Source organism: Brienomyrus brachyistius, chromosome 9 (genome assembly GCF_023856365.1).
Source record: "Brienomyrus brachyistius isolate T26 chromosome 9, BBRACH_0.4, whole genome shotgun sequence".
In the NCBI taxonomy this organism is placed as follows: Eukaryota; Metazoa; Chordata; class Actinopteri; order Osteoglossiformes; family Mormyridae; genus Brienomyrus; species Brienomyrus brachyistius.
The window spans coordinates 16472530-16498185 of record NC_064541.1 but is presented as its reverse complement, the minus strand read 5'-3'; the positions used below and the strand labels follow the sequence as shown (position 1 = coordinate 16498185).

Sequence of the window (25656 nt, the reverse complement as noted above, 5' to 3'; positions counted from 1 at the left end):
ATGAATGGAGAGTCCCCACAAAGGTATAATTACAAACCTGTGTGTGTGTGTGTGTGTGTGTGTGTGTGTGTGTGTGTGTGAGAGAGAGAGAGACAGAGGGCTATTTTAAGTGAAACCACTAGCACAGATGACACTTATCCTGACTGGCAGGCAGATCTTGCAGCTTCACAGGAGGCATGACTGTCCTCGTTTCCACCCAGGCCAGCGGTGCTGGTTGGCACAGAGGCGGGCAAAGGGTCGCCGAAACGACAGTGGAATGAGGCCGGCTGTCAGCTGACTGGAGCAAGTGACTGGGCGTCACTGGGCTGCGCGGGAGCCCGGGTTGATTTCGATTTGCTGTGGCACAATACTGAGGGGAGGGGACCCTGGGGTCAGCGAGGGGGCAGGTGCCATGGATTGCAGGGGCTAGAGTGCAGGTTGTCTGAGCCAGTGTTTTACAAGCCTGTAAGTGACTAGCACATTAGCCATTTATGCTAAAAATACAAGGTGCATGTCCATCCATCCATCCATTTTCCAAACCGCTTATCCTACTGGGTCGCGGGGGGTCCGGAGCCTATCCCGGAAGCTATGGGCACGAGACAGGGAACAACCCAGAATAGGGGGCCAGCCCATCGCAGGGCACACTCACACACCATTTACTCACACACGCACACCTATGGGCAATTTAGCAACTCCAATTAGCCTCAGCATGTTTTTGGACTGTGGGGGGAAACCGGAGTACCCGGAGGAAACCCGACGACGACATGGGGAGAACATGCAAACTCCACACACATGTGACCTAGGCGGAGACTCGAACCCGGGTCCCAGAGGTGTGAGGCAAACAGTGCTAACCACTGCACCACCATGCCGCCCCAAGGTGCACGTTAAACAGAGCAAATATATAATATTTATATATAAAGCCTGAGGAAGAAAAATTCAGAGAAATGGAACAGCTTGACCCGTATAAACGGAGTGTGGAAATGTGAGAGCCGGGGTGTATGAGGCAAATCTGCCCGCAGTGGCCTTGTGTGTCGAAGGATAGATGTTAGCATGTATCAAGGCTGACAAATCAGACTCGCGCTACCTGTCTGCGAGAAGGCGATCTGTTCTGGTGTAATTAATCGGCTTGGGAGAGCAAGGCCAGAAGCTTCCCGTCCGGCGGAGCAGGCAAACGAGCAGCTCGACGAGCAGAGAAGCCTTTGGCTTGACCTGCTCATCGACGGGAAAATGAGGGGCCATCAGATCGGAACAGGGAGCCGCAAACCGCAGGCCGCTAGGCTACAAATAAACCGGACGTGTCTACAGCGCTCTGCCCGCGCTAATTTCATGACAAGGTGGATGGTTTCCCCTGGCCGGCAGCCCAACCTTCCCCCTTCATGCCTGTCTTGGTGCTCCAGCCTGTTATTGGTCCTCGGCCATCGTTTGCACTCAAGAGAATGAGTTAGCTCACAAATCGAAGGCTCTGACTATCTCCAACCCTCATGGGGGACGTGACTCCAGCTGCCTTTAACAAGCAGGTACATTTTGTGAGGCACAATCGAGAAGGACAGGTTCCTTTTTCCAGTAATAAGCGGTTTAGTTTTGCATTTGTAGTCTTTCCATTTTATGGCAAAATCTTTCATCCAGCTGTCCAGGCATGGCGTGAACTGCCGGAAACGCCACACGTTGTAGTAGAATGTGAAAGACCAGAGAGTCACAATTAAATGTAAAATATTGTTTATGAAGATTCATCTTTTCCACATTCTGATACCAAATTGTATCTTAATGACTCATATTTTCGGTGGAAGAAGCAAGGAAAGAAAAACGACCTCCCTATAAATCTCTCTCTCTCACTCCATTCCCCAAATCCCATTAAAGAGGGTTTCATTGTAATTGACTGAGAGACAGATAAGGCGCGATGGCTGTGTTTGGGGTAATGAGCTTCCGTTTGTGATTTGTGACTCTGAAAATCCTATTTCCTTAGCAGGCTGACTAAATTAAAACTTTCCTGTTCCGCTGTTTTCAGGGCACAGGTCTGCCAGGAAATCGCAGGTTGTTGACGTCTGCCTTTAAGGTTACGTGTTATTCAGCTTATTTGCATAGATGGATTGCAACAACAGAAGATTATTTTTTTTTTGCGCTAACTATGATTATAATAAATGGGGCTAAAAAGTTAAAAGAACGACGTTTTTATGGTTCGTATTTCACATGTAATGCACTTTGATAGCTAGGGATATTACTTAGGGTTTAATGGCTGTGGAAATGACCGTTTTTAAATCACAAAGCCAATGGGACACAACCACTGTGCAAAGACATGTGCGCTAAAGTAACATTTAACATCCGGCACAATAACATAACGATCAACTTTGTCTTTATCCTCATGCTTCAGTAGACTGTTGTCCCCCTTGTGTCAAAAGTCAAACAAACATATTGGTATGGTTTTCAGTAGCAAGCCAGAGGTGAAAGGTCAGAACGATGCCTTTGTCACACACCAAGGCCTTTTTAGAGGGGGGGGGGGGGGGGACACGCTGTCCAGACAGGATGTGAATCTCGGTGATTGTTGGGTCCAAAAAGCCCCTCGCCGTGGAGTGAGCGGAATTTCCTCCCAGCGCGCAGTAATGAGTGTGATGGCACCTGGTGCAGAGCGCTTCCGTCGGCCAGTCAGGCCACTGACTCACACCTCAAAGCGTAACCAGGGGCGACTGGTAAACGGCAGCCAGTGGGGTTCTTGCATAAACACACGGCGCCCCCTCTCACACGCGCACACACCGTTTCTATAAACAGACGAATACCATCCCAAACTGTAGGGGTGAAAGGTTTCATTTGAATAGGTTTTGTAATTCTCCGTTTCTCTCTTCGGGAATTATCCATGGTGACAGATTTTATTGCAGAGAGTCCTTAATTCAGCTTAATAAAAGCAATAATACAATACGCTTTAGATCCCCCTGTCTTATCAAATTCTGTTGCCAGAAGGCGATTGCTAACAAGATACTTAAAGTAATTGTCTGAGCTGAGGGGTGTAATATTACCGGAATGGCTAATTCTGCCCTGTCTGTTTTCTGTTGGGATTTTTAAGTTAGTGATCTAAGTAATAAGGATGAAAGGACGATGCCGTCTACTTAAGCGGTTTGTTTTCTCAAAATGCACACCTCTGAGTTTAAAGAGTTCGATCGCTATCGGTGTCTTACCCATCTTACTCACAGCTGGGGCTTAATGGTTAGAGCAGCAGAAATCACTGGTACATCCTGCTCTGTCTGGGGGACTGTGAGCGACTGATGCCGTGGTACTGAGCCTTGGAGGTGCACAGTGCAGCATCCCAGCCAGCTTCCAGAAATCCCCTGCAGCCTCTCTACACCCCCCCCCCCGCCCTCCCCAACGAAGTGCAATTAATCCAATTAGTAATCCATCAGGACCGGAGGCCAGGCTCTCCGCGCTAATAGGGAATATGACAGCAGGCCTGCATTATTAATACTTCCATTTGAAAGGTCCCAGAGCGGCGGGGCAGTGCCTCATAAGAGCCATCCATCACTGCAGTCGCGCAGCTCATGCGCAGCCTGGTGGTGCTTTTAAATAAATCGCCAGCCGGGTTGGGGGGAGGGGGGAGGGGGGCAGGGGCCATGGAGCAGGAGCCGTGGGTTTTGGCATTGGGCAGAATGGATGCAGGGAAGCGAGGGGGAGGTGGGTCGCTGTGGAAAGCGCTGTGGTCAATGAGGCACAGCTAAAATGCTGTTTAGCATCACGTTGAGGCACGATTCTGTGCAGGGCTGCATTTTCCGCTAACATGGAGTCAGTCGCTCCAACGGAGATAAATCTGGCATGAAGCGAGCCTTTCCTGCAGATTCTCTAGCCGGCTTGCTCATACCTATAATAAAAGTTGATCTGGATCAACTTAAATCCGTGAGCGGCCAGCAGGGCCATTTCGTTGCATCAGTAGCATCTCTGGCTGTGTCGTGACCCTCCCATTTTACATTCTGATGGAATTTTCCGAATAGATCGCATGGCTAAATGTGTAAAAGGTTTAAGATGCTTTTCTCTCTCATTCCAAGCAACAGATTTTTAAGTGTTTTTAATGCATTCACTCCTAAAAGAACTCAGTCAGAAGTTTTATTATAGTCATTATCAAGTGTCTTCATAAGTGTTTTACGGTAAACTGTTTAAATTTCTCTTATTTGCACTGCTGTTGTCTTTCTGTTGGGGGACATTGACCGTGTTGTTTTACCGTAAACTTTATCAGCTGATCCCACTTCCACGAAGCCTCTTGGTCACAGGTCAGGTTTTTAGCCTGTTGCCGCAGCCTCCCTTTAACAATGGCTACTTTTGTGCTGAACTCACTTAACCGGAAGTGTGCATGTTGCTCCGATTGGCTGCACTTACAGTAACGTTGCTCCCTTGAAAGCGAGGGAGTCGTTTTCCGGAATCCTCCATCCAGGAGGCCCGTTCGGTTTAGCTGCTACACAGTGTTGTCGTGTGGCCTGTTTGGACCTGTCCTGCTTGTCATCTCGCTTCGTTGGGTCATTACTTAACATCGTGACACTGCGCCCCAAAAGCTGGTTGTAGTGACTGGATAGTGCGTTGGCCGTGAAGTAGGTACATTGAGACTCTTTTGAGTCATCTGGGCCACCTGTGCCTACGCTCGGATCGCCCTTTGCCGAGTCCTTGGGGGATTCAGGCCAGATCCGAGATGGACACCTGTGGTGCTGGATGGATCAGACAGATGGCATTAGTCATTTCAACTAATGGGCCGAAATGAAGTCGCCCTTGTTAAAATGGCCAGAGGTCAATCATTTCACTTCTGTAGTGATGCTTGTTTTTAACTAGGACTCTGTTTTGAGAAGAGAGTCACATACTGTAGAATTCCTGTTACATCCTTAAACTTAACCAGATGGTCTCAATCAAAATAACTCCAAGACAGGCCTGGTCAACAATGAGAAACGTGGTTTACGAAACTTTGACAGAAACCCTCATTTCTTCTCTCCACAGCACCCCGACTTGCTGAGACTCTTGGGAAGAGTTGAAAGGCCACTGATTGGACACCGCTGCCTACCATTCCAGCCGCCTGGGACAGTGAGTGCAGCCCGAACTCTCTTCTTACTAAAGTGTTATTTGAAATGAATAGGTGCATGAATGGGCAGAAGTCACACCCTTGACTGCACGTTGGCCTTCATGTTGCTGTGACTCACACCATTTGCTGGTACAGTCTGCTCAATTGGTCAGTTCCACAGACGTACCTGATTCCGGAACAGTGCTCTCCCTTTCTTCGCATTTATTTTAAAGGCACGGAATTGAGAATAAGAACATTATGCTAGCTGTCTGCAATGAAGGCTTTCTGCTTCATGCGTCAGGAAAACTGCTGGCCAACTGCAAAGCACGAAACAAATATGTGTCTTCACCTATAATGCGCACATTTCAGAAGCCTAATGGTCAACTCAAACCCCCGTATTTCCAGTAAAGGGAGCCCAGTGACTGATTTATAGACCGAATTTCGTCTCCCTTTGATTTGGGACGTGATCTCGCATCTTCCCTGGACCTGGAGTTGCAGTGGTCAGTTGTGTTTAGTTCTGGAAACTGTTTCAGTGAGAGGACCCGTGTTTTTAGGGCAGATCGTGCTTCTGATAGAGGGAGGAGGGCCAGAATGATGGGGTACCTCCATATGATATGTATGGGACTTTATTCAGGGGTCTTGTCTTCTGCCATAACCCTTGCGCACCCTTGCAGTGGGTGCAAAGCAGAGAAGGATGTCGCTGTGAATGGACAACTGTCACGCCAGCAACGTGTGAAGACAAGGAAAGAGATTCGTCAGTCTGATTTAGATCTGCCGGCTTCCTCCATCCACCCCCCAGACCCAAAAGATGGGGCTTGTTTCGAAACTCCCTTTTATACAACACTGGTGTTGTCATTTGTGTAGTTTCTGCCCCTCTAAACCGTGGTTTAAACAAAAGCAAACGAACAAGCTCCAGTTCCTCGGCGTTCAACAAGTCATTGGCCACGTGTGATTCCTTCGAGTCTGCTGAATTGTGATTGGCCATCTCGCTGATGGCCGCTAGCCAATAGCAAGGCTTCCTCCCTGGACTGAATTTCGCTCCAACAAATGCGAGTTCCCTAACCCCATCTCCAAGCCAGCAAATGCAAATGGCCTCCCTTTTGTCCCGAAGAATTCTTCCACAATGTAACGGGGGGGTTCTCCTCGCTTAAATGTGCCGTGACAAATTGGCACAAGGAAGGAGCAGATGGTGGCTTGGAGGGACGAGTTGTCACCGCATTGCAGAAGTGACACAAATTGATCTTCCATCGCCGTACACGCTCCGCTGGTGTAATCCCGAAATTCTCCCCTCCCTCCTGCCCCATTACAATCAATGATCTGAGCTTCTAGATTGTACAAACTGTCACAATCTCTCTGCGTCAACTTCTTTGGTGGTGGTAAGGGGGGAGATTGCAGGGAAGGTGGCCACTTTTAGCCCTGACATGATTCAGTGGCGTTTCTGTCTTGGTAACAGAGCGACCAGCAGCCGTAGCCTAAAGTAACCAATCACACTGACAGCCTGCATTATAGCTGCCGTGACACAACGTCTGCTGTCTGCTGTCCCGCTCCCGGGGCATCTGCTCCACGGGCAGCCATGAAACCATACTGCTGACCACCGGACTCTCGATTATTTATGGATAATATGAGCTAAAGGGCGATACCAAGAAGGGGAGCCTGATGTCATGTGTGCAGAGGTAGAAATATAGTCGTCTGTGTCTGATTGGCTGAAACAAAACCTTGGTCTGGATTTTTACTTTCTGCACCTGATCTTCACACCTCTGGATTTGTGTTTGTGTGTGTGTGTGTGTGTGTGTGTGTGTGTGTGTGTGTGTGTGTCTTTTTCTTTTTGTTGTTTTTTCAAAGTATAAAATATGCCATTAATAATGAGACTGATCTAGCTGTACTGTCAGATACTGAGAACATGCACTTTAATGCCTCACGTTTCCATCACTTGTTAAAAATTCAGAAATGCTTCTGTGCGTATGAAGTGAATGGCAACTATCTGATATTTTTCAAAGATATTACGGTGTATTTGTTATGGATTCAAAAGGAATAATTAAATCACATTGCTTCAACAGAATAAAATGTGTAGTTGGAAAGGTTTGGGTGTGGCGTCAGAACCGGGGAAGTTTTTATGTGTCTTGTTGGTTTTTTACATAACATTTGTCATTTGTAGTCTTTATATTTCTAAGACCGGCACTGAGCTGGCCAGTGTTAAAAGGCAGAAGTCCTTCCAGTTGCATTTGGGTTTCAGGGTAAGGAGTTCTCTCTAGCTAATTATATCGAGTAGAGGGGGGAGAGGCGACCCCACCCCTCTCTGTAATTGAGTTACAGCAGCAGTGGAGCGAGATCAAGCGCAGGTTTTGTCGTAGGTGTTGCTGATAATGGCTGGCTTTGGCTGCTGTCACCTCGAGATTGGTGGGGGCGCCTCTCTTCTCAGTGTCAGCCCGAGATTAATCTGTCGCTCTATATATCGACTGCGGCGCGCGGCGCACCGTCTGTGGGCGGACGTCGATGCTGCTCCGCCGCTTCACGGCGCAGGATGTGGAGCAGAGGGTCTGAGGGTGTGTTCGTGCCTCTCAGTGGGTAGCAATGTCACACCTCCGGGATGCGGTGTTTGAATCCTGCCTTCTCTGTCTCTCTCCTTCTTTTTTTTATTCTTTCTTTTTCCTCTTCTTTCATTCTTTCTTTTCTTTCTTTGCTGTTTCTTTTCTTCTTTCATTCATTCTTTCTTTTGTTCTTTCTCTCTCTCTCTCCCTTTGTTCTTCCCTCCCTCCCTCCCTCCATCCCTAATGTTGCGTGGGTTTCCTTCATGCAGTCCTGCAGCTGACACCCCCCCCCCCCCCCCCCCCCCCGCATTCACCGTCCCTGCATGCGGAATCGCTGTGGGTTAGGTGGACTAATCGCTTTATAGTCTTAAGGCCATTGGCTCCGGTTATGAAGGGGCTCAATAGACCCAGAGATTCTACAGACATCTGCACTTTGGAGACCTCTGTGCACAAGTGCATTTCTGTTCTCCCTGAATGTTTCTTGGCCTAAATCTTCTGCCCTTGCGGTTCCGTGAAGAATTTATGGTTCCTGTGTAGCCCTGTGCATGACGTCCGTCACACAAAGACCATGCCGGAGGGTGGCTGCTGGGCCCTTAACATTCACGCCTTATAACTCTATGAATGCCAAGGTCCCTGTACACATCCTTCATCGCTTTCCGGATGATGGTGGCTAGTCTGGTGCATCCTAGGTTCCTCCATTACTGATTATTCAGTATAAGGTTCTGCTGAGCCTCAATCCCACACCAGGAGTCACTGGGCACGAGTCCATTCCAAGGCCTAGGAAGGGTGTGAGACCTCGGGGCTGCTTGCCGTTTAGCATTTCACTTAATGTTGAACTTTATTTTTAATACTGTGTCAAATCACTGCATCCGAGGCGAAACAGTGTTCATAAACGCAGACAATAAGCCACACGTCAAAACGGAGCACTGCTTTCACTGTGCTGAACTAGCTAAATTAAAATAGTCAAATGTGACGTAAATTAAAATTCTCAAAAACAGATGCATTTGTTTCCAGTGGGCTCATTTTAACAGATGGTTAAAGTCAATTCACTGGAATATTTATTTCGTTTAATTAAATTTAAATATTTTGTTTGGGGCTATTGATTTTTTTGTATTTATCATTCTGCATAACTGCTGCATGCATTGTTTGTTTGATTAAAGGGAAATAAAAACATTAATGTGTGAATAATTTTGGTGAAACGAACAGCCGATCCTGCTGAACATTATCATTGTATGTTGTGTACTTAGTTTGTATCTGTGCCTTTTAGCACAGATGGGGGACATTTTGTCTCTGCCCTTTCCTACATTGAAATGTAGGAAATTAAAGTCTGGGGTCTCAATGCCAGGCCTGAATTCTTTTCATTTCCCAGTCCTCCCCTTTACAGCTGACCAAAGGCAAAATTGAGTATTTGGTTATATGAAGTACGTCAAGTTGACATTCGGTTTCGTATCAGAGCTTCATCGCCGCTCTGCGCTGACAGGTTGCTGGTCTAATTCTCATTAGTTTTAAACAACGTGACCAGACTTTCATTGTCTCGCGTCGGAACTATTTTGTCACTGCGACCATATTTTTTCTTTAGCTCGGTACTGCTGGGAGGTACCCTGGCGATATCGCCGGCTTCGCAGTTTCAGCGTCCAGATTCCTGATCTCCCGACGAAGGCAAAGAAGACCGGGACGGCAGATCCTACCCGGTGCCTTACGGAGGATACCTCAGCGCCGTTTGGCTGTGTGACGCTTGCGTGATGCATCGTTATGGCACCCTTGATCAGACTAAGGTGTTCCAGTCAAACTCGGGGTGCTCATGCAGTGTCTGTTCTAATTTTAGATGGTGAAAGTTAATTTGTATCTTTCTGCCTCCGGGTTCTTGCTTCGCGGGTTTTACAGAAAGCAAACTGTCACTGCGTTCCGTAAGAGGCATTTAACCTTACTTCAGCCATTGATGTTGTTCGGCGTTGCTAAAAGGGATCGAAAACAGCAGGTGTTCTGCCTAGTATGTCTTATTGCAATATTATGTGCAATATTATCTTTCTTTGTTTATTTTGTTTATTATTGTAGCTGGACGCCAGCCTTTTTAATCTGGCCCTCTGTGACTGACGCGCGTAATGAAAAAATTATATTTGTCTATGAATTTTGCCTTTAGGGTTCTCACCCACAATGCAGTGCCAATAAGGCATCAGCGACCAGCTGAGATTGCAAGACCTGGCTCGGGTCGACTTTCCGACGGTAGCGATCACCTTCCCCTGTTGGCAGAGACTTTCTGCGTCCCGTGAGTGACAGTCTGCCTATTTTGGAGAGATTCGATTCTTGGATCCTGCGAAAGCAGACATGAATAAAAGAACTGAACAAAGAGCGTGAAAGTTGCTTATAGTGCTCTGGTGGTTCGTGTTTGTCTGGACGGCACCACTAATATGTTTATGTTGCCAAGGTCGCTTGTCCTTCTCGTTTTTCCCAGAAGTTCTCTGGGTTTTTCTATGCATTTTATTCCAACAACAATGCTTGGCGATTTTATAGGTTTTGCTGAGGACACTTAAACAACGATTTGGTTAGATTCTCAATGTCTATTTTTTTCCCCTTCTATTGTACTTTTATGATTCACAGCTACCTAAACGATAGTCTCGGACAAGTGAGGCAAAACATGGTGTTTTATTTGCTGATGCGTTTGGGAAATTCCACAAGGGCATAAGGTGCAATGGCTTTCTGAATGATTATTAGATGCCTCCTTTTACCAGCAGAACAGCCTGAGGCGAGTCTGAGGGATTCGGCACAGTTCGGGAAACTTTCCTTGAGGAGTTTGGATGCTGACATTGTGGCACTTGTAGCCTTCCTATTGGTTGTAACAGATTTTAACTGTCCATATCCCTAAGAGTGCTCTCTAACGAGGCGCTTTCTGCCTCAGGACTGCCACTTAATGGATCTTTTTGTGTTTGTCCCACCATTTTAAATTTTACATGCTGGACTGTGGGGAAAATCCCAGGATGATGACTGGTTCTGGACCCAATGTCTGGACCAACGATCACACCGTCCCGAATGACTTGGATCACGCATAGTGCCTTGTCTAAAGCTGTGTCAACCAGCAGCTGAACCTCATGACCCAGTCTGTGTACCTTTCGTACCGAGTCACTGGTTGACGAGTCTCTATTTGTAGGAGCTGCATGAGGGGGCATTGAGTTAAGCAGTGATGAAGAGACCGCTGAGTGTAAGTATAGGGATCTTGTATCGTAGCTCTCACATTTCTCGTGGTGAACCTTGCAGATGTGAAAATCCGCATGTGCAGGTTATATATCGAGAAGACTGTCAGCACAGCAATGTTAAGTCACACTAGAGAGTCCTCCCCCCGCCCAGAATGATGGTATATAGCCCGACCCTGTCACCTTTCCAGAACTGCGCTGCATAGGATGCAGTCAGAATTCCCCATACGCACAACAGGCTGTGTTCCCAGCGTTGGCTTGAGTTGAGTTATGGGTCCCGGTTCCCCCTCACAGCCAGACTAATAAGGATCTCAAACCCAGGAAACGAAGCACATTCGTCACACTCTTGTACATAGTGGTGCTTCGTCCAGCCGCATGTGGATCCTGCTGTCTCTCCCATTACAGGAGGAGTCGTTTATCTGTGGTTTGTGTAACCCGCCAACGTTTGTATAACCCCGGGTTGTTTAAGGCGCGGAGTGGGAGCTGATCTATAACAAACCCTCCCCGCCTCAATATCCTCTCAGATACTTTTTGATTCTGGTCAGTTAGTCATTTATAGGTTTGTTTGTTTAATTGTTTATTGGGTCAATGGACGGTTCATTTGTATTATCACCCTGAATTACAAATTACTTTCTATTTTTTTCCCCTAAAAAAGGAGACTTGCATTTGCCTGTTGCTTGGGTGATAATTTATGATCTCGTAATCTGCAAGTAAGATGGAAGAAGGAGAGGAACATGAAGGGCAAGTGAGCAGAACCCCAATTAGCGCTGTACTTTTGAAGGGACAAGAGTTCGGAATCAGTTTTGGGATTTGCTGAAATGAGAGAGTGTTCAGTGTCTCAGGAACCCTGAGAACTGGCCTTGGGGGGTGGGGGTGGGGGGAGGGTAAGGCCTCATTTAGCTTGAAGCCAGTTTCCACCCTGTGGAGGGAGAATGGTCCAAGAGTCTGATGAGGGATGATAAAGCTCCCCCTAGTGGATGAGAAGTGTAGTCTTCTGATGGCTTGAAGTAGCTTAACCAGGCTTTGTTTGACGCCGGCATCAAGAGATTGTAGGTCATTTAGGCTGATGGTCACCGACAAATATATGATAATATCTTAGAAAATGTTGGAGGGGGGGATTAGGATTAAATAGAATTTTTATCCAGACACAAAAATCAAGGAAAAATTGTGTCCCGTATTGGTTCAGAACGGGACACAGTATTTTTATTTTTCATTAACGGACAGTCGCATAAAATGCAGGACGGGTGACAAGTCTAGGTTTTCAGTTTTATTAAACAAGGATAGTTGAGTCCTTGGGCCTGTGACCGGGTAACCCTGTGCATTAACGCAGCCCTGTCTGCAGGCTATTGAATCATGCAGAAAAATATCTTCCAAAGCCAGGTTCCTTCAAACAATAATACACCCTGCTAAATAAACAATACCAGCAACTTGAGTTTTAGATTGGGGGTGGAGGGTGTTTTTAATTCTGCTGTGAAGTTATTAACGGATATTATGGATTGAAAGCATCACATAAGAGCAGCGGAGTTGCACCCGGGTCTTGTTCAGTGGTTTATTGATGACATCATAATGGAAAACCAGGTCATGACCTGCGCCTCCCCCCATGTAGCCCTCTAACACGCAACAAAGTTCTCCAGTGAACCAGCTCTTGCAGTGGACACCAAGAATCACATGTGGTTTTTGTTCATGGGATTTTATTTACACAAAATGGTCTGAGGGCGGGAGGAACAATGATTGGTTCAGAGAGAGAACCAGTCAAATTGCAGAGGAGGTGAGTCCAACCAATCAGATGTCTTGATTCCCCCCTCCTGTGATTGCTTGGACCCACATCCTCTACAAGTTGATTGGCTGTCTCTCTGAACCAATCATTGTTCCATCCGCCCTCAGAACATTTTTGTATGGTGAACAATCCCACGAGCGTGATTTTTGTCAAATGATGCTGGAACATTTGGCTTCATGCCGTTGAGTCAGCATGAAACTGAAGGAGGATGGAAGTGCAGCTCGGTGGGGGGTTGCGGAAGAGGGGAAGAAATATATGTTTATGTTTACATTCATTAGTGGAAGAGCAGACACAATGATGAAGTGCTCAATCTCACAGGGATGGCGAAACGAGCAGGCATGACGAGAACATCCCTCCGAAAGCAGCCGTACCTCAGCATCGTCTTGCACGTTGATTTATGTTTTGCTGCGTTAGCGTTGACTGTCCTCATCAGGAAGCCATTCTTTTTAAAAGTGCCTCTCTGTGTCCCGTGCTGATGAGAGATGGAATGAACAATGCCGCTGTCGTGCTTTCGTGCCTCTCGCCTTTTTTTTCTCCCGGTTATCTTTGTTTTTGCCGATGGTTGACTTGGTCTGTGGCAGTTTGATTTCTTTCGGTCGCCAGTGTCGCAGCAGAGGAGATGTATAATCCTCTGCCTGCCTCCGATATGCATCTCGGATCATAGCAAAGGATGAACGGGGAAATAAATTGGGCACCAGCAGCTGATGTAGTACTTTTTTTATTGAAATACTCTACATTCCAGCGTTTTGTCAATTTACGATAAATCTCAGCTTCTCTATGCCCCCCACCCCCCCCCCCCCAGGAGCTTGAAGAAATGGAAGCGATTATTTAACTGAAAACTGCTGAAAAACATTAATGCCAACATCCATGGAAACAAGTGGTGTTACTCCGATGTATATTTTCAAAATCCCCACTGATTTCTGTTAAAGGGTTAAGCGACTAGTGCTTTTTTAAAAAAAAAAAAATCAAAACCATAACACTCTTTTTCTGTAGTAGCTAGTAGACAGCTGTTCTGATATATTTTTTTTAGGCCGTGTTGATCATTGCTCGTCTTTAAATTCAGTTTATGTTGAGTGGAATCCAGAAGAAATTGATAGTTTTTTTGCTGATAGACGGAAGACATTGGGCCTTATGGGTCAACAGCAGATCTCCCAGGTTATGAGATGTGTGTCGGCTTGCCTTGTTTCTCTCAATGCCCACTGGGCTGCTGCTTCAGTGTAATGGTTTTATTTTTCATGGTCCTGTCCAGCATGTCGGGATGAGCCCAGTGTACTCGGAACCAGAAGCAGTGAAGCCCCATCCTTCCCCCTCTAAAATCTGGGAGAGCACTTCATGACTTGCTTCCAGTATTGTCTTCTTCGTAAAACACTCCCACCACCTTTGTTTGGCTGGAGATGACGCCTCACAGAGTTCTGCACAGCCTTGTACCGAGGGGATTGGGCTCGGTTTGCACACAGCGGGGTACTCGATCCCGCCAGATGTGCGCAGAGTTGGCCGCCCAGACTTTTAACGGGACTGAAGTGCAGCCAGAGGACGTGATGTTTGATGGCAGTAGATGTGGGCACCGTGCAGAGACCTCTAGGCACTTTATTCACCGAGTCTCCTCAGTTCTGCTAAGTTTCTCACTAAAGGGCAGTGAGCGCTAATGACCGCTCCATGGGACGCGTCCTACCTGCGCTTCAAAGTAGCGTTTCCCAGCCTGGTCCTCGGGGGCCCTCAGGCAGAGCAAAAATATGGATTCTCTGGCAGGCAGCTGGGAGGGAGCAAAAACGTGGACCGTCTGAGGGTCCCCGAGGACCCGGTTGGGAAACACTGCTTAAAAGATTCTTTTCATTAGTGCCTTTTTCACTTCAGAAACACTGAAAGAGATTAACACAGTGTGTTCCCAAACAGCTTTACGTAAGGGACAGTCTCCGTTCCCGTGTGTTTTTAGAAGAACGTGAATTTGGGTGATTCTTCTTTTATTCTTTATCAGCGTTTCTTTATACAGGGGTTTGGGGGAAAAGCAAACTCGCTTAACAGCGACCATCGTCGCATCTGTAGCTGACGCCCACGTCTCCCTGACACGTGCGCGACGCTTAGATCTCGCCTCTCATCCTCCACCGTCCTCCCCTCGGCGTTCTCGTGCACCTGCCCTCCTCACGGCTCATGGGTAATCGCGGATCCGCCGAGCGCTCAGCCTTCCTGTGGGGTTACCCTAGGTGCACCCATCCCTGTCCTGCCATCACAAGCGAACGGGTTTTCCAGATTACCGAGCTGCCCGTCGTGCACCAGGGGACGCCGCACCTGCTGTCTGCTCCACAAATCTGAACTCTGATATTAACACGTATAATCTCCCAAACTACCTGCAATGTGTTCTTTTCTGCTCAAGGCCTCTATGTCCTTGTCTACACTATGCATGGCAAAGTTTCCCGTTGGCAGTGAATTTATAGCTTGATATTGAAGACGGGAGAGTTAAATGAGATGAGATGAACCATGTTTTTGTTGTGTTCCTCGAGTCTGTGCCAGTCTTGCATGGAGCGAAAAAGAGATTGTGTGGCCAAGTCGCATTCTTTCCAATGGTTCCTTAAAAGCATACATGGTGTTATCTTACTGCGTCGGGGGCCCTGTCACCCACATGCTAATGACTTTGTTCCTCTCCGGCTCCTGGAACGAAGAGGATGAATAATATGTCAAGGAAATTCCCCCAATTTGATCCTGCAACTGCCTGCTGCCTAGATAAAACATCCCGAAGCTGTCAGATCTCTCTGCCAAATGACATGCGGTTGCCGTGACAGTTTTAATCATATGTTGAAATAGACTTTTAATTTGCATGTTTAAGGAGCGGCGTAGGGTCTCCCGTCGCAGATTCGGAGCATTGATTTCAAAACTCTGACATGTTGCTCGTCAGAATCGCTTTTGCGGTTTGCGAACTCCAGCCGGCCAAAAAATGCTGGCTTGGGGTGCAGCGATTTTTAATCTAAAGCAAGCGTCCCGAGCCGTTCCCATTAGAGAGCGGATAGCAGTCGATACACAAAAGCTGAAATGGAGCTAAGGAGGCGGATCGTATCCCTGCTCTACCCGCGCCGAGCTTCGTACTGGCATTTGGCATTTCTCACTTTTGGGAGGTCGGGGGGGGGGGGGGGGATCTGAGTCCTCATAGGTTCCAGCTCATCGATTCAGTGTTAAATCCCAGGCCAGGCTGTAAGAGGAGCAGAGGGCACGCCTGCGGACTGACCTGTCTGCTGCTAGCTGGATGGTGGTGGAAGAGGGGATAAGCGTTATCAGCCATAACGGGATTTCCTGCATGCGCACGCTGCCTCGTCAGGAAAGCCCTGACTGCCGGATGTCCGTGTGATAGACTCATCCCTTTATATTTCTGCTTCTTGCGGAAAACAGTAAGTAGTAAGCAGTGAACCCCCCTCCCAAAGTGAAGGTTAAACGGGGGTCTCCAAATCATGCTAACTGTAGAGGATCTCTGTGTGTCAAGCTCATCCTTTGCTACCAGAGATGTTTACACCGGGTGTTTGATCTGATATGATGTGTCAGATAGAACCTGAGGCTTTCCAACCCCATTCGCACCGCAATGGGAATCTCGAAGTCTGGAAGACATCCAGCTACCACACGTGGTAAAGCTCTCCTGGTTGACCAGGAATGGCCTCTTGCGGCATCTCCGCATTTAACGGAAGCTGAAATCTGCCCACGGCACAATAAAATAGCAGAAAAGTGCTCTGATCAGTCTGAGGGGTTTTTTGGCAATAGCCTGCTCTCTGTGGACAACAGTGGAATCCCTACTCCACAATTAATTAGCCGTTAAGAATCACTCAGAAAAGCTATCTCAGTATCCAGCAGGACTTCTGATTTGTCCTTTGCCTCATATATACTTGATTCGGTTTTGATCAGCAGCGCCGATGCAGCTAAGTATTAGCATTCTAATTAGAGTCATTCTTGTCTTGGGGGCAGTTCCCTGCACAGAATTGATTTGGTAGATGAGCAGAGCAGTGCCTGATACAATGAGACAAGCAACTCAAGGACACGGGCATCTAGAACCGCTGATCTACAGCCATGTAAGCTTCATTATGATGTCGTGGTTCGACAACGCTGGTGCTGCTTGTCACAGCTGCTGTAACCTGAGATATGACACGGACCTTCTGGCGTGGGCCAGTTCTTTAACATAATACATCTAAAATATGTCTACATTATATAACTTCTGTATTATATAACATGTCTTTTGTTATTGTACCCAATTTCCATACCCTTCATCGCAGTGACATTCAACGGCACGTTTTACGCCGCATAATTTTTATATAGTTTTCATAAATCAATTTGAATCACTATGAATCGTTTTTTTTTCTCGAATTCACGTTTGACTCGTGGATTGATGCCGTGTGTGATATTTAAATTGGGGGTCCGCAGGAAAGCGAGTTAAAGTCCACTGTCAATTACGATCTAACAAGTCACTCGTAGGGCCCAAACTCTGAATGACCGTTTTAGCATCGGCCTGAAAAAAAAAACAGATATTAACTTTGACAGAAATAATTTAGTTAGAAACCATTCAGTAAGTCTGACATTGATAAGTAAAGTAATTTCTCCCTGAAAATGAAACTGCTGTACTTATTATCCTTCATTATTGAGGCAATTTTTTTCTTTATATGTAATATATGCTTTTTTCTGGTCTTCATGCCATCTTGTGTTTAGTTTACTCCCCATCCTGGTTTACTGTTGCTTTATTTGCAGAAGACAAAAATAAAGAATTAGCTTAAGGAAAAAATCCATATTTGCTGTCCTCTGACAAGCGTGGGTTTAAAGAAATATCAATAGAGTCGACTGCAAAGAGCATGACCTTGTTTATCTCTGAAGCAAACATTTTTAAGTATTTTTCCAGTATTTTTTATGTGTATTTTTTACACTTTCATAATTATTGATTCAATCTCAGCATTTTGATCAGTTCTGACTGTTCTGCACACTATTTTTAAATTTTTATTGAATCGTTAATTTTAAATTCCATCCATCCATTTTCCAAACCGCTTATCCTACTGGGTTGCGGGGGGACCGGAGCCTATTCCGGAAGCAATGGGCACGAGGCAGGGAACAACCCAGGATGGGGGGCCTCACACACCAGTCACTCACACATGCACACCTACGGGCAATTTAGCGACTCCAATTAGCCTCAGTATGTCTTTGGACTGTGGGGGGAAACTGGAGTAATCGGAGGAAACCCCACAAGGACATGGGGGGAACATGCAAACTCCACACACATATAACCCAGGCGGAAACTCAAACCCAGGTCCCAGAGGTGTGAGGCAACAGTGCTAACCACTGCACCACCATGCCGCCCCGATTTTAAATTCTGAAAGCTAAATATGGTATTTCCGATTTTCCATAAGCTGCAATTTAACTATTTAAGAGATGCATTGACCAATAATTTTATATAATTATAGATTTATTTTTAGTGCTTCTAGCTATTAGTTTTAAGTGTTAGTGCAGCCAAAAGCTAAAACTAATACTATTTAAGGGTCTTGCATGAGAAGGATGTGGTTTATAATACTGAATGTAGACCTCAACATATAAATTCATGTAGCGATTTCTTGGAAATAGGCAAAATACAAGGGTGTAGCAAGAAATTCTGTGCCTCTTGACAAGACGTCCCCTTTGACCCCCCCTGCAGTCAGCAGATTTTCAGAGCAGCCCCCCCTACAGTACGTTTTGGGGCCCCCTGCACTGGTATCCATATGAGACTTTGCACATGCGAGAGTAATTCATAACAAAATTAGAATCGATCACAAAATTAGCACAGGCATTCCATCTACGGTTAGCCGCAAGCTGATCGAGCTTCTCGGTGCCACTGTGTCTGAGTCGCCCCAGGTCATGTGATCTGCCGTCGGCCCCCAGTCCATCACACAGACAGGCACAAAAGCCTCCGACGCAACCGCAGTAAAGGTATTGGTCCGTAGGGGTCAGAGGCTAATGTGCGTAATCATGTTTGAAATGACAGAGGAAAGCCAGGATATGCTACCCTGCTGTCAGGAGTGGTAGACGTGGGGGGGGGGGGGGGGTTTACCAGGTTCATATTGCCATGAAACCCAGTACACATGCCTGTTATACTGGGAACTCTGGGAAACATCAGGCGCTGATATTAAGTGCTCTTTAGATAGCGCGGTTTTTGCTTTTGGTGCAAAGCAGCGGGCAGTGAGTCAATGCATAAAGCAAAAAGCAAGTGTAAATCCTCTCCGTTGAATAAAGGAGACGCGAGGGGGGTGTGGGAAACTAGTTTGGGAGTGCTGCAGTAAAAAGGTTAAATAAATGGAAAATTGCATTCAAAAAATATAAAATGGCACCATGGCCCGTACCAGGAGAAGAGTCAGGAAAATAAAATGAATTTGTTCGCGCAGTTTCAACGAAACTCTGAGTCCTGGTTGTACTTTGTACTCTGCAATGCCTTCTGGGTATTTCTGTATAGAAGAAGCCGGTGCTGAATCTAAACCACTGTAAGATGGTTCGTGGCCTCAAAGGCCCACAATCCTCTGTTCTACAGAGAGAAACTGTCTCTCTGAAAGCTTAACAAGTCAACATTAAAGAGTGGACCAGCACCCCAAAGAGCGCGAGTACAAAGAACCGGGATTAGCAGAGGTTTATCTATCGACAGCTTCCAGCTCGGCGTCATCTCTGTCCCGTCGCCTGCTAAATGATAGCTATTGATTAAAAAAAAAAGTAAAAACTTTAAAACACCGAACTGTTGAGTGTGTATTGGCCTGGATTGCACCTGCCGAGGACACGGATGTGGCCGAACGCGACGTGCTGCTTTGATGCCAGGGCTGGGGTGTGCGTGTACAGCAAACCTCGTCTTAAGTTTATAAAGTGTCGTATAGATAAATAGTAAATTATAAAAATACATGTTACTATTAAAAAAATACATTTTGATAACATTAGCAGTTACTAATGTATATAATTTTAGTTTGCAGTCATCTGGGAGTCTATAATCCCCTTGCAGCGAATCGTATAAATACTGAGATTTTTCTGATTCCTCCAGCCAGCATTTCTTCTCAAACCCACTCATCTCATTTTCGATCCGATCACAGAGGGTACAAAAGTGTTCACAGTTTTTGGTCCTATCTCCTTCCTGATTTCTTCATAAACTTCCCCTGACCAATGAACAACTGACATGCCTTCCTATCACAGAATAGACTGTCGTTACTGTTCTGATTTTTTTTTTTAGTGGCACACTCCTTCGTTTACAGTCCTCAAACACGGTCTTTGCACCCAACACAAACTTCTCACAATAGCTACACGCACGGCAGGTAGAATCCAACCTTTAGAGGGAAAGGAAGATGAGGTGGTGGCTGCGGGTTTGTTGGTGGCTGCCTGTTTGTTTAGGAACTTCTAAGGCAGAGCGAGCCAAGGACCAACGTCGTGCCGTGTGGGCTAGAGTGTCAGATTACATTCTATTATTAATTCAACTAAGGGAGGGAAGTTGATTAGGGATGCAGTGATTAGTGGCCACTGACCGCCAGTGCCAGTCTTCTAATCAGTCCTTAATTTAACGCGTTAGTGCAGCTAGTTGTGGGTGTTGGAGCTCTAAACTGCTGCACTGTGGTCATGTAATGGAGCAGGCAGTGGTTTTTGAGGACGGGAATGAGCTCATCTCCAGCAGCGGCCAGAGTCTGTCCCTTTAGGCTCCGTTGGGTGTATTTATAGCAGTGGCGGAGTTATCTGCCGCGGGGCAGGCCAGGTGCCGCGTCTGTCGCAGGATCGTCTTGCTGCACCATCGCCACGGCGCACGGGAGCGAGGCCTGTCCACGGGCGTCCGGAACTTATCTTCCTTCAGCTTTTTGGCTCTCTGAGAAAGACTGGGAAAAGTTTCTTTCCCAGACTTCTAAGGTTTAGCAAATTTAGACCACAACGGGGCCGGAGGGGTTTGCATAAGCTCTCGTACAAAGCACTTGTTCCCTGCCATAAGTGATGAGGATCACTCTTCTTATGTGTTGAGCGATGCTTCATAATGACTTTCAAAATCCAGGGATGTCCTCGTCAACACATATATAAGGAACGGACAGCTCTCCCCCGGTTCCCCTTTTAAATGGACTTAACTTGTCTCGATTGTATTAGTTTTCAGTCAAGAAGGATTGAAATCAATATCAGGGTAAGCCTTTCTGGAACTTTCCCTTGTGGAGAACCCAGCAAACACAGGCACGAGGGTGGGGCAAAGCTCTTAATCATTTAGCACGTTAGCTGGCCAGAGAGAGTCTGTTTCCAGCTGTGAGCCATGACAGGGCCAAACCGCCAGTCTGGGTTTTGATTGGAATGTCGCTGTGCGTCCGTCTCACTGCTCTGTCATCAAAAGGGCCCCCCTCCCCACAGCATTTCCAGTCCATTTACAGTAACGGTGTCATCCGTCTCCCCAGCTTGATGTACTGCGTGTTGTCGGGGATGGGGGCTGCAGGTTGGTGCAATTTATGAAGTAAACCAGATCAGACGCTCACTCTAGAAATTTATGGCTTTTTGATTATCACATGAGCTCATCACCGAGTGCAACCATCTCCGCTGAGTCTGAATGAGGCTGTCGTGTCGTAATTGATGGTGCTCCATGTCCCTGTCGAGTTTGCCTCTGATTCCTTCAGGCCTGTATGCTAATGTCCCTCATCGCCACTCAGAATCGCTCATACACTTTAAGCCACATCTGATTAGAGCAGAGGACGCGGTGCCCCCTGTTACCCCCCCCCCCCGTTACCCCCCTGGCCCCCGCAGAAAGGCTGTTAGCGTGGTGCCACCCATCTGTCTTGGGCCTTTACCTCAAAAAGGAACAGATGTCAGAATTAGCATTGCAAGACAATCTGGACCCGATTCACCGCCGCATATGTAATTAATAATTCTGCCAAAGTGAACGTTACTCAAAGTTACAATCTCGACCTTTGTCGGCCATTTTTTTTCCTGTTTCTCTGCCCTCCTCCTTCCCACCGCCCTCCCCATTTACGGTGTCCTTCTCCTTCAGTCAGGATCTAGTGTCTTGCCATCTTCCCGGTGTCACCGTCAGCACGTGTAAGCCCATCCCCCAGGGGGCGCCGCCCGTTAATTGTGTTCGTTCACCTGTGAAAGGCCGCTGCCTGTGAGTAAATGAGCCAGGTGTCCCTGCGGGTGAGCATCTCCTGCTCTTATCCCCTTCTTGCCCCCCCACGGGGGTGTGCTCCCTTGCCGCGTGCGGCAGCCGCCCCCCCAGGCTCCGTTGATAGGGAATTTTAATGAGGCCTCTGTGCTCTGTTTACAGTCACTGCTTCGTGAACCTGAAGTGAACCTGTTCCTGGAGGTGCCAGTCTTTTATGCCACGGTGCCTCATGCTAGTGAAAGTGGCTCAGATTTACAAATTCTCAATTTAAAAAGGGGGGGAAAAAAAAAACGACTGGATTTATTAAGCTCGTCCTTCGCAAGTAACCTTCACTGAAGTATCATTCTGAAGTAACTTCTCGAATTTCCATGACATGTGTTATACTTTGTCTCCCTTTCCAGGACAGGTCCAGCATGGTGGTCTCCTAGAGTCGGGACCATCACTCCTGGATATGAGTGGTACCCCGGGGCCGCGGCCCCCCCTCGCAATGCTGGCCCTCGTGGTGGTCTCCTGCCTGGTGCATGCCCCCGCTGCCCCCGCCGCCGTGCCCTTCCCCAAGGACCTGGAGCCTATCAGCGTGGTCAGCAGGCAGAGTAAGGACGCCCGCTCTGGCCTCATCTGCATGCCAGCTGAGATCCCGCTCTCAGTAGTATTTGAAATATGAGCAGGAAGCAGAGAATGACGCATATGGACGTACCCCCAAAAGGCAGAACTCTACATGTGATCATAAAGTATTAAAAAATATCAATTAAGAATATTAATTCAGTCTTCACATTGGCAGTAAGGAAAAAAAATATCATTAGATCTTGCAATTATTGGAGTTGTGGCAGAACAATTAGCGGTGAAGATTAACATAAATTTAGTGAATATTAGCAGGAACGTAATGAAGCTCTTCCATTAGCAGAAATGTAATATAAGCACCTCGCTGGCTGCCATATCCCGGGAAGTGAGACGACTTCCGTGTTTGTTCATGGCTTTTTCCCAGTGTGGCTGTGAGGGGCTCTTGTCGGAAACGTGCTGGTATTCAGTTTAATTAAATCCACGAAATTCTCAAGTACACCAAATACCGTAAACAAGTTCACCAGCATGTCTGGGAGTTTGAGGGATTTTTGTTTTTCATGGGAACCAGTGAATGGATTTTGATTCCCTTCTTGAATAATTGCAGGGCACATTCAGAGCCCTCATGTATCAGTGATTCAACTAGTCTCACAGAGAAGTATATAGATTCAGGTGGGGCAGGATTCATGCAGCATCTCCATAATTTGTTTATGAGCAAAAATTAAGGCAATGAGTCCAGGCATGTTCTGTATCCAAATCAATTAATGTTTTGAATAAAACATGGTGCCATAATTAGAAACGGCCATTTCGAAGAAGATTCCATCAGAAGTCAAAGAACAAGCTTCTCTCGCCAGTGGTTGGCCAGTGCCAAGATCGCTGTAGTTGTGTTGCTGTGCTCAACACATCTAAATGTTTAGCTGTAAAATTAAGTAATGAAGCGACAAAACTATACACAGAAGACGCCATTTCTCCCCTGTTGTTCCACACATTCATGGAGTTTAGAAGCTATATACTCATTTAGCTTTACACAATCGTACCTTCAAGGTAGTTCCTCTCCATTCTCTGGAAATAAACGGCGATCAGAACAACACGACTACCCTGCCTGGCCTCCCAGGTGAATAGGGTGGACCGGCGGTGTCTGCCTCTGTTCTGTGCGCTCAGCATAAGATGATCAGCCGGGGCCATACGAGCGGTTTAGCCAGCGCAGCCCCAAATCTGCATGGTCTGCAGCACGAGACAGAGGAGCAATAACCAGCGGCTCTCCTGCCCGTTTTAAAGAGACACGGGTCCGTTTTAATAATTGTTACTGTACGACATGCTTATGGTTAATCCAGGGGTTGCCGGCTTTTGGGGGTTGGCTGCCCGGCCACTAGCCACTGGGCTTATTAGAGTGATTCTGTAGTAATACGACAGGAAACTGAACATCAGACAGGTTACCCAGTATAAAACTTTCTAAATATTTACGCTTTTATTTGCTTTAAATGTGATTAATAACCGGGTTCTCGAGTATCATAGGTCTGGCGGTTAATGAAACTAATCAAACGGTTAATATTGACATGCAAAGTTATTTGCATGACCTAGCAGAGAAATGCATTATTTACAAAGGTTTTAGCTACGCTGTGACGTCCTCTCCCATTTCCACTGGAAACTGGATTGTTTTGGTCTTATTATCGATGTCTGAGTGCGAACACTGCAGGTTATTAAATTTCACCTGCGCGTGACCTTTCTTGCATACGGTACTTCAGTGGCTCGCGAGATACACAGAACACAAGCCTAGAGTTTGAATCTCTCCCAGAAGTCTGGGACGTCCATCGTGGCAGCTTGATTTGGTTACTGAACCACAGGAACACGATAGGCATGTTGTACGAACAGAACCAGAATCAGCTTTATTCACTATGCACAGCCTCAGGAGAAATACCTTGTTTTGCTGTAATTGGTCACATTAACATAAAATTACAAAAATAACAACATTGTGTGGTAAAGAGAAAAATATCCAACCAGCACCCTAGAGTACGTCAGGCCCGTAGCCAGAAATAAAGGGCTCAAATGCTTAATATTACTGCGTGCCTGATTGGTGACACAAAATATTTTGATGAGGGGGGAAATATTTTGATGCTATGAAGTAAAACCCTCCATAAAACCTCCGTAAAACACTGTGTCTGTAGTATATATAAAACAAGACTTGGATTAAGGCCCAGTAGGCTTTTGGAGGTAATGCCCTGCGATGGGTTGGCGCCCCATCCTGGGTTGTTCCCTGACTTGCGCCCGTAGCCTCTGGGATAGGCGTGACCCCCCGTGACCCTGAAAGGGATGAACTGTTTCAAAAAGTCGATGAATGGATGGGTTTGGAGGTAACATTTGGTTAAGTCGTCTTGATATTCGTTATATGATGACAGTAGTCGGGAGGTGTGGTTTCATGTCCTGGCATTCCTCCTCTCCTCCACTCCCACAGGCTCCTACCTCTACCCCACGTTTCAGGGCCTTGTGTCTGACAACGACACCCTGAGGCTGGGCCTGGACTTCCAGCGAATGGTGCGCATCAACCGCGCGCTGTACATCGCTGCTAGGTGAGTGCGGCATGCGCCGCAGAGCGCCACCCCCTCCTCCACGTCGCATGTCCCCGCCAGCGCTGAGCGTTCCTCTCCCGTGCCTCGCAGGGACCACGTGTTCGCCGTCAATCTCAGCGCTGCGTCCGAGCGGATCGTCCCGCAGCAGGTAAGCTGAAGCCACCCGATCATGAACAAGGGAAACGTTTCTGTATAATTTCTTTGTGTTCCCTGTTGCCGGCATCTTGGAATGGTATCTCGCTGTCATGCCTTAAATTACCTTGTCTGTAATGGCTTCATGCATCATACATCTGAACATAACAATAAAAGATACTTTCAGTTTGGCTCGCAACACTTCATTGCCAGTATGTACAAACATTCCGGAACTGGTTGTGGTTCAGTGCCAGACATGAAGCACAGGACACTTGGTAGAAAGCACTTCACTATACGATATGTACAAAACTGTGTTTGTAATGTGCTGCTTACCTCATTGTACAAAATCATCTGCCAAATATGTTGGATGTAAATTTCACAGACTGTACTTGAGATAAGGGAGCCTGTACAGATGATGGCAGGTTGGGCATTTAACACGCCCATGATTGGCTCCCCATTGCATACGAGACGAAAACCCTTTGTCGTTTCACATCAGTGTCAACACTCAAAAACTGACCATCGGTTCACTTGAAGTGCCTTTCACTCCGAAATGGGAAACAAGATGATTCAAAGCAGCAATTTGTGATGTGGAGTGATTCCACTTAACAGTAACATCACTGCAGTGTGACAGTCAGGAAGGCCGTCCCAACAAAACCACTTTATGTGTTTGTTTGATCCCCGAGATCTGGATATGGGTGATGTCACTGGATCAGGGGTGTATATAGGGGCGGAGCCAGAAGGGCACTGGCCCTAGCCGAAAGCTGATTGGCCTCTTGAGTTTCGCCTCCCCTGTCAGTCACTGATTCAGAGCGTATCATTGGCTAATGA

The 25656-nt window shown here is 46.8% G+C and overlaps 1 protein-coding gene across 2 annotated transcripts in view; it reads left to right on the top strand.

The window, feature by feature from the left end:
- sema6e (sema domain, transmembrane domain (TM), and cytoplasmic domain, (semaphorin) 6E) overlaps window positions 1-25656 on the top strand; it is an 87910-nt gene that overhangs the window by 37721 nt on the left and 24533 nt on the right. For both annotated transcript variants that reach the window (XM_049024418.1, XM_049024419.1), the window contains exons 3-6: window positions 4939-5022; window positions 21973-22164; window positions 24582-24696; window positions 24787-24844. In XM_049024418.1, coding sequence (XP_048880375.1) covers window positions 22023-22164; window positions 24582-24696; window positions 24787-24844 — 315 coding nt within the window. In that variant the 5' untranslated portion in view covers window positions 4939-5022; window positions 21973-22022. The remainder of the gene's footprint in view (window positions 1-4938; window positions 5023-21972; window positions 22165-24581; window positions 24697-24786; window positions 24845-25656) is intronic.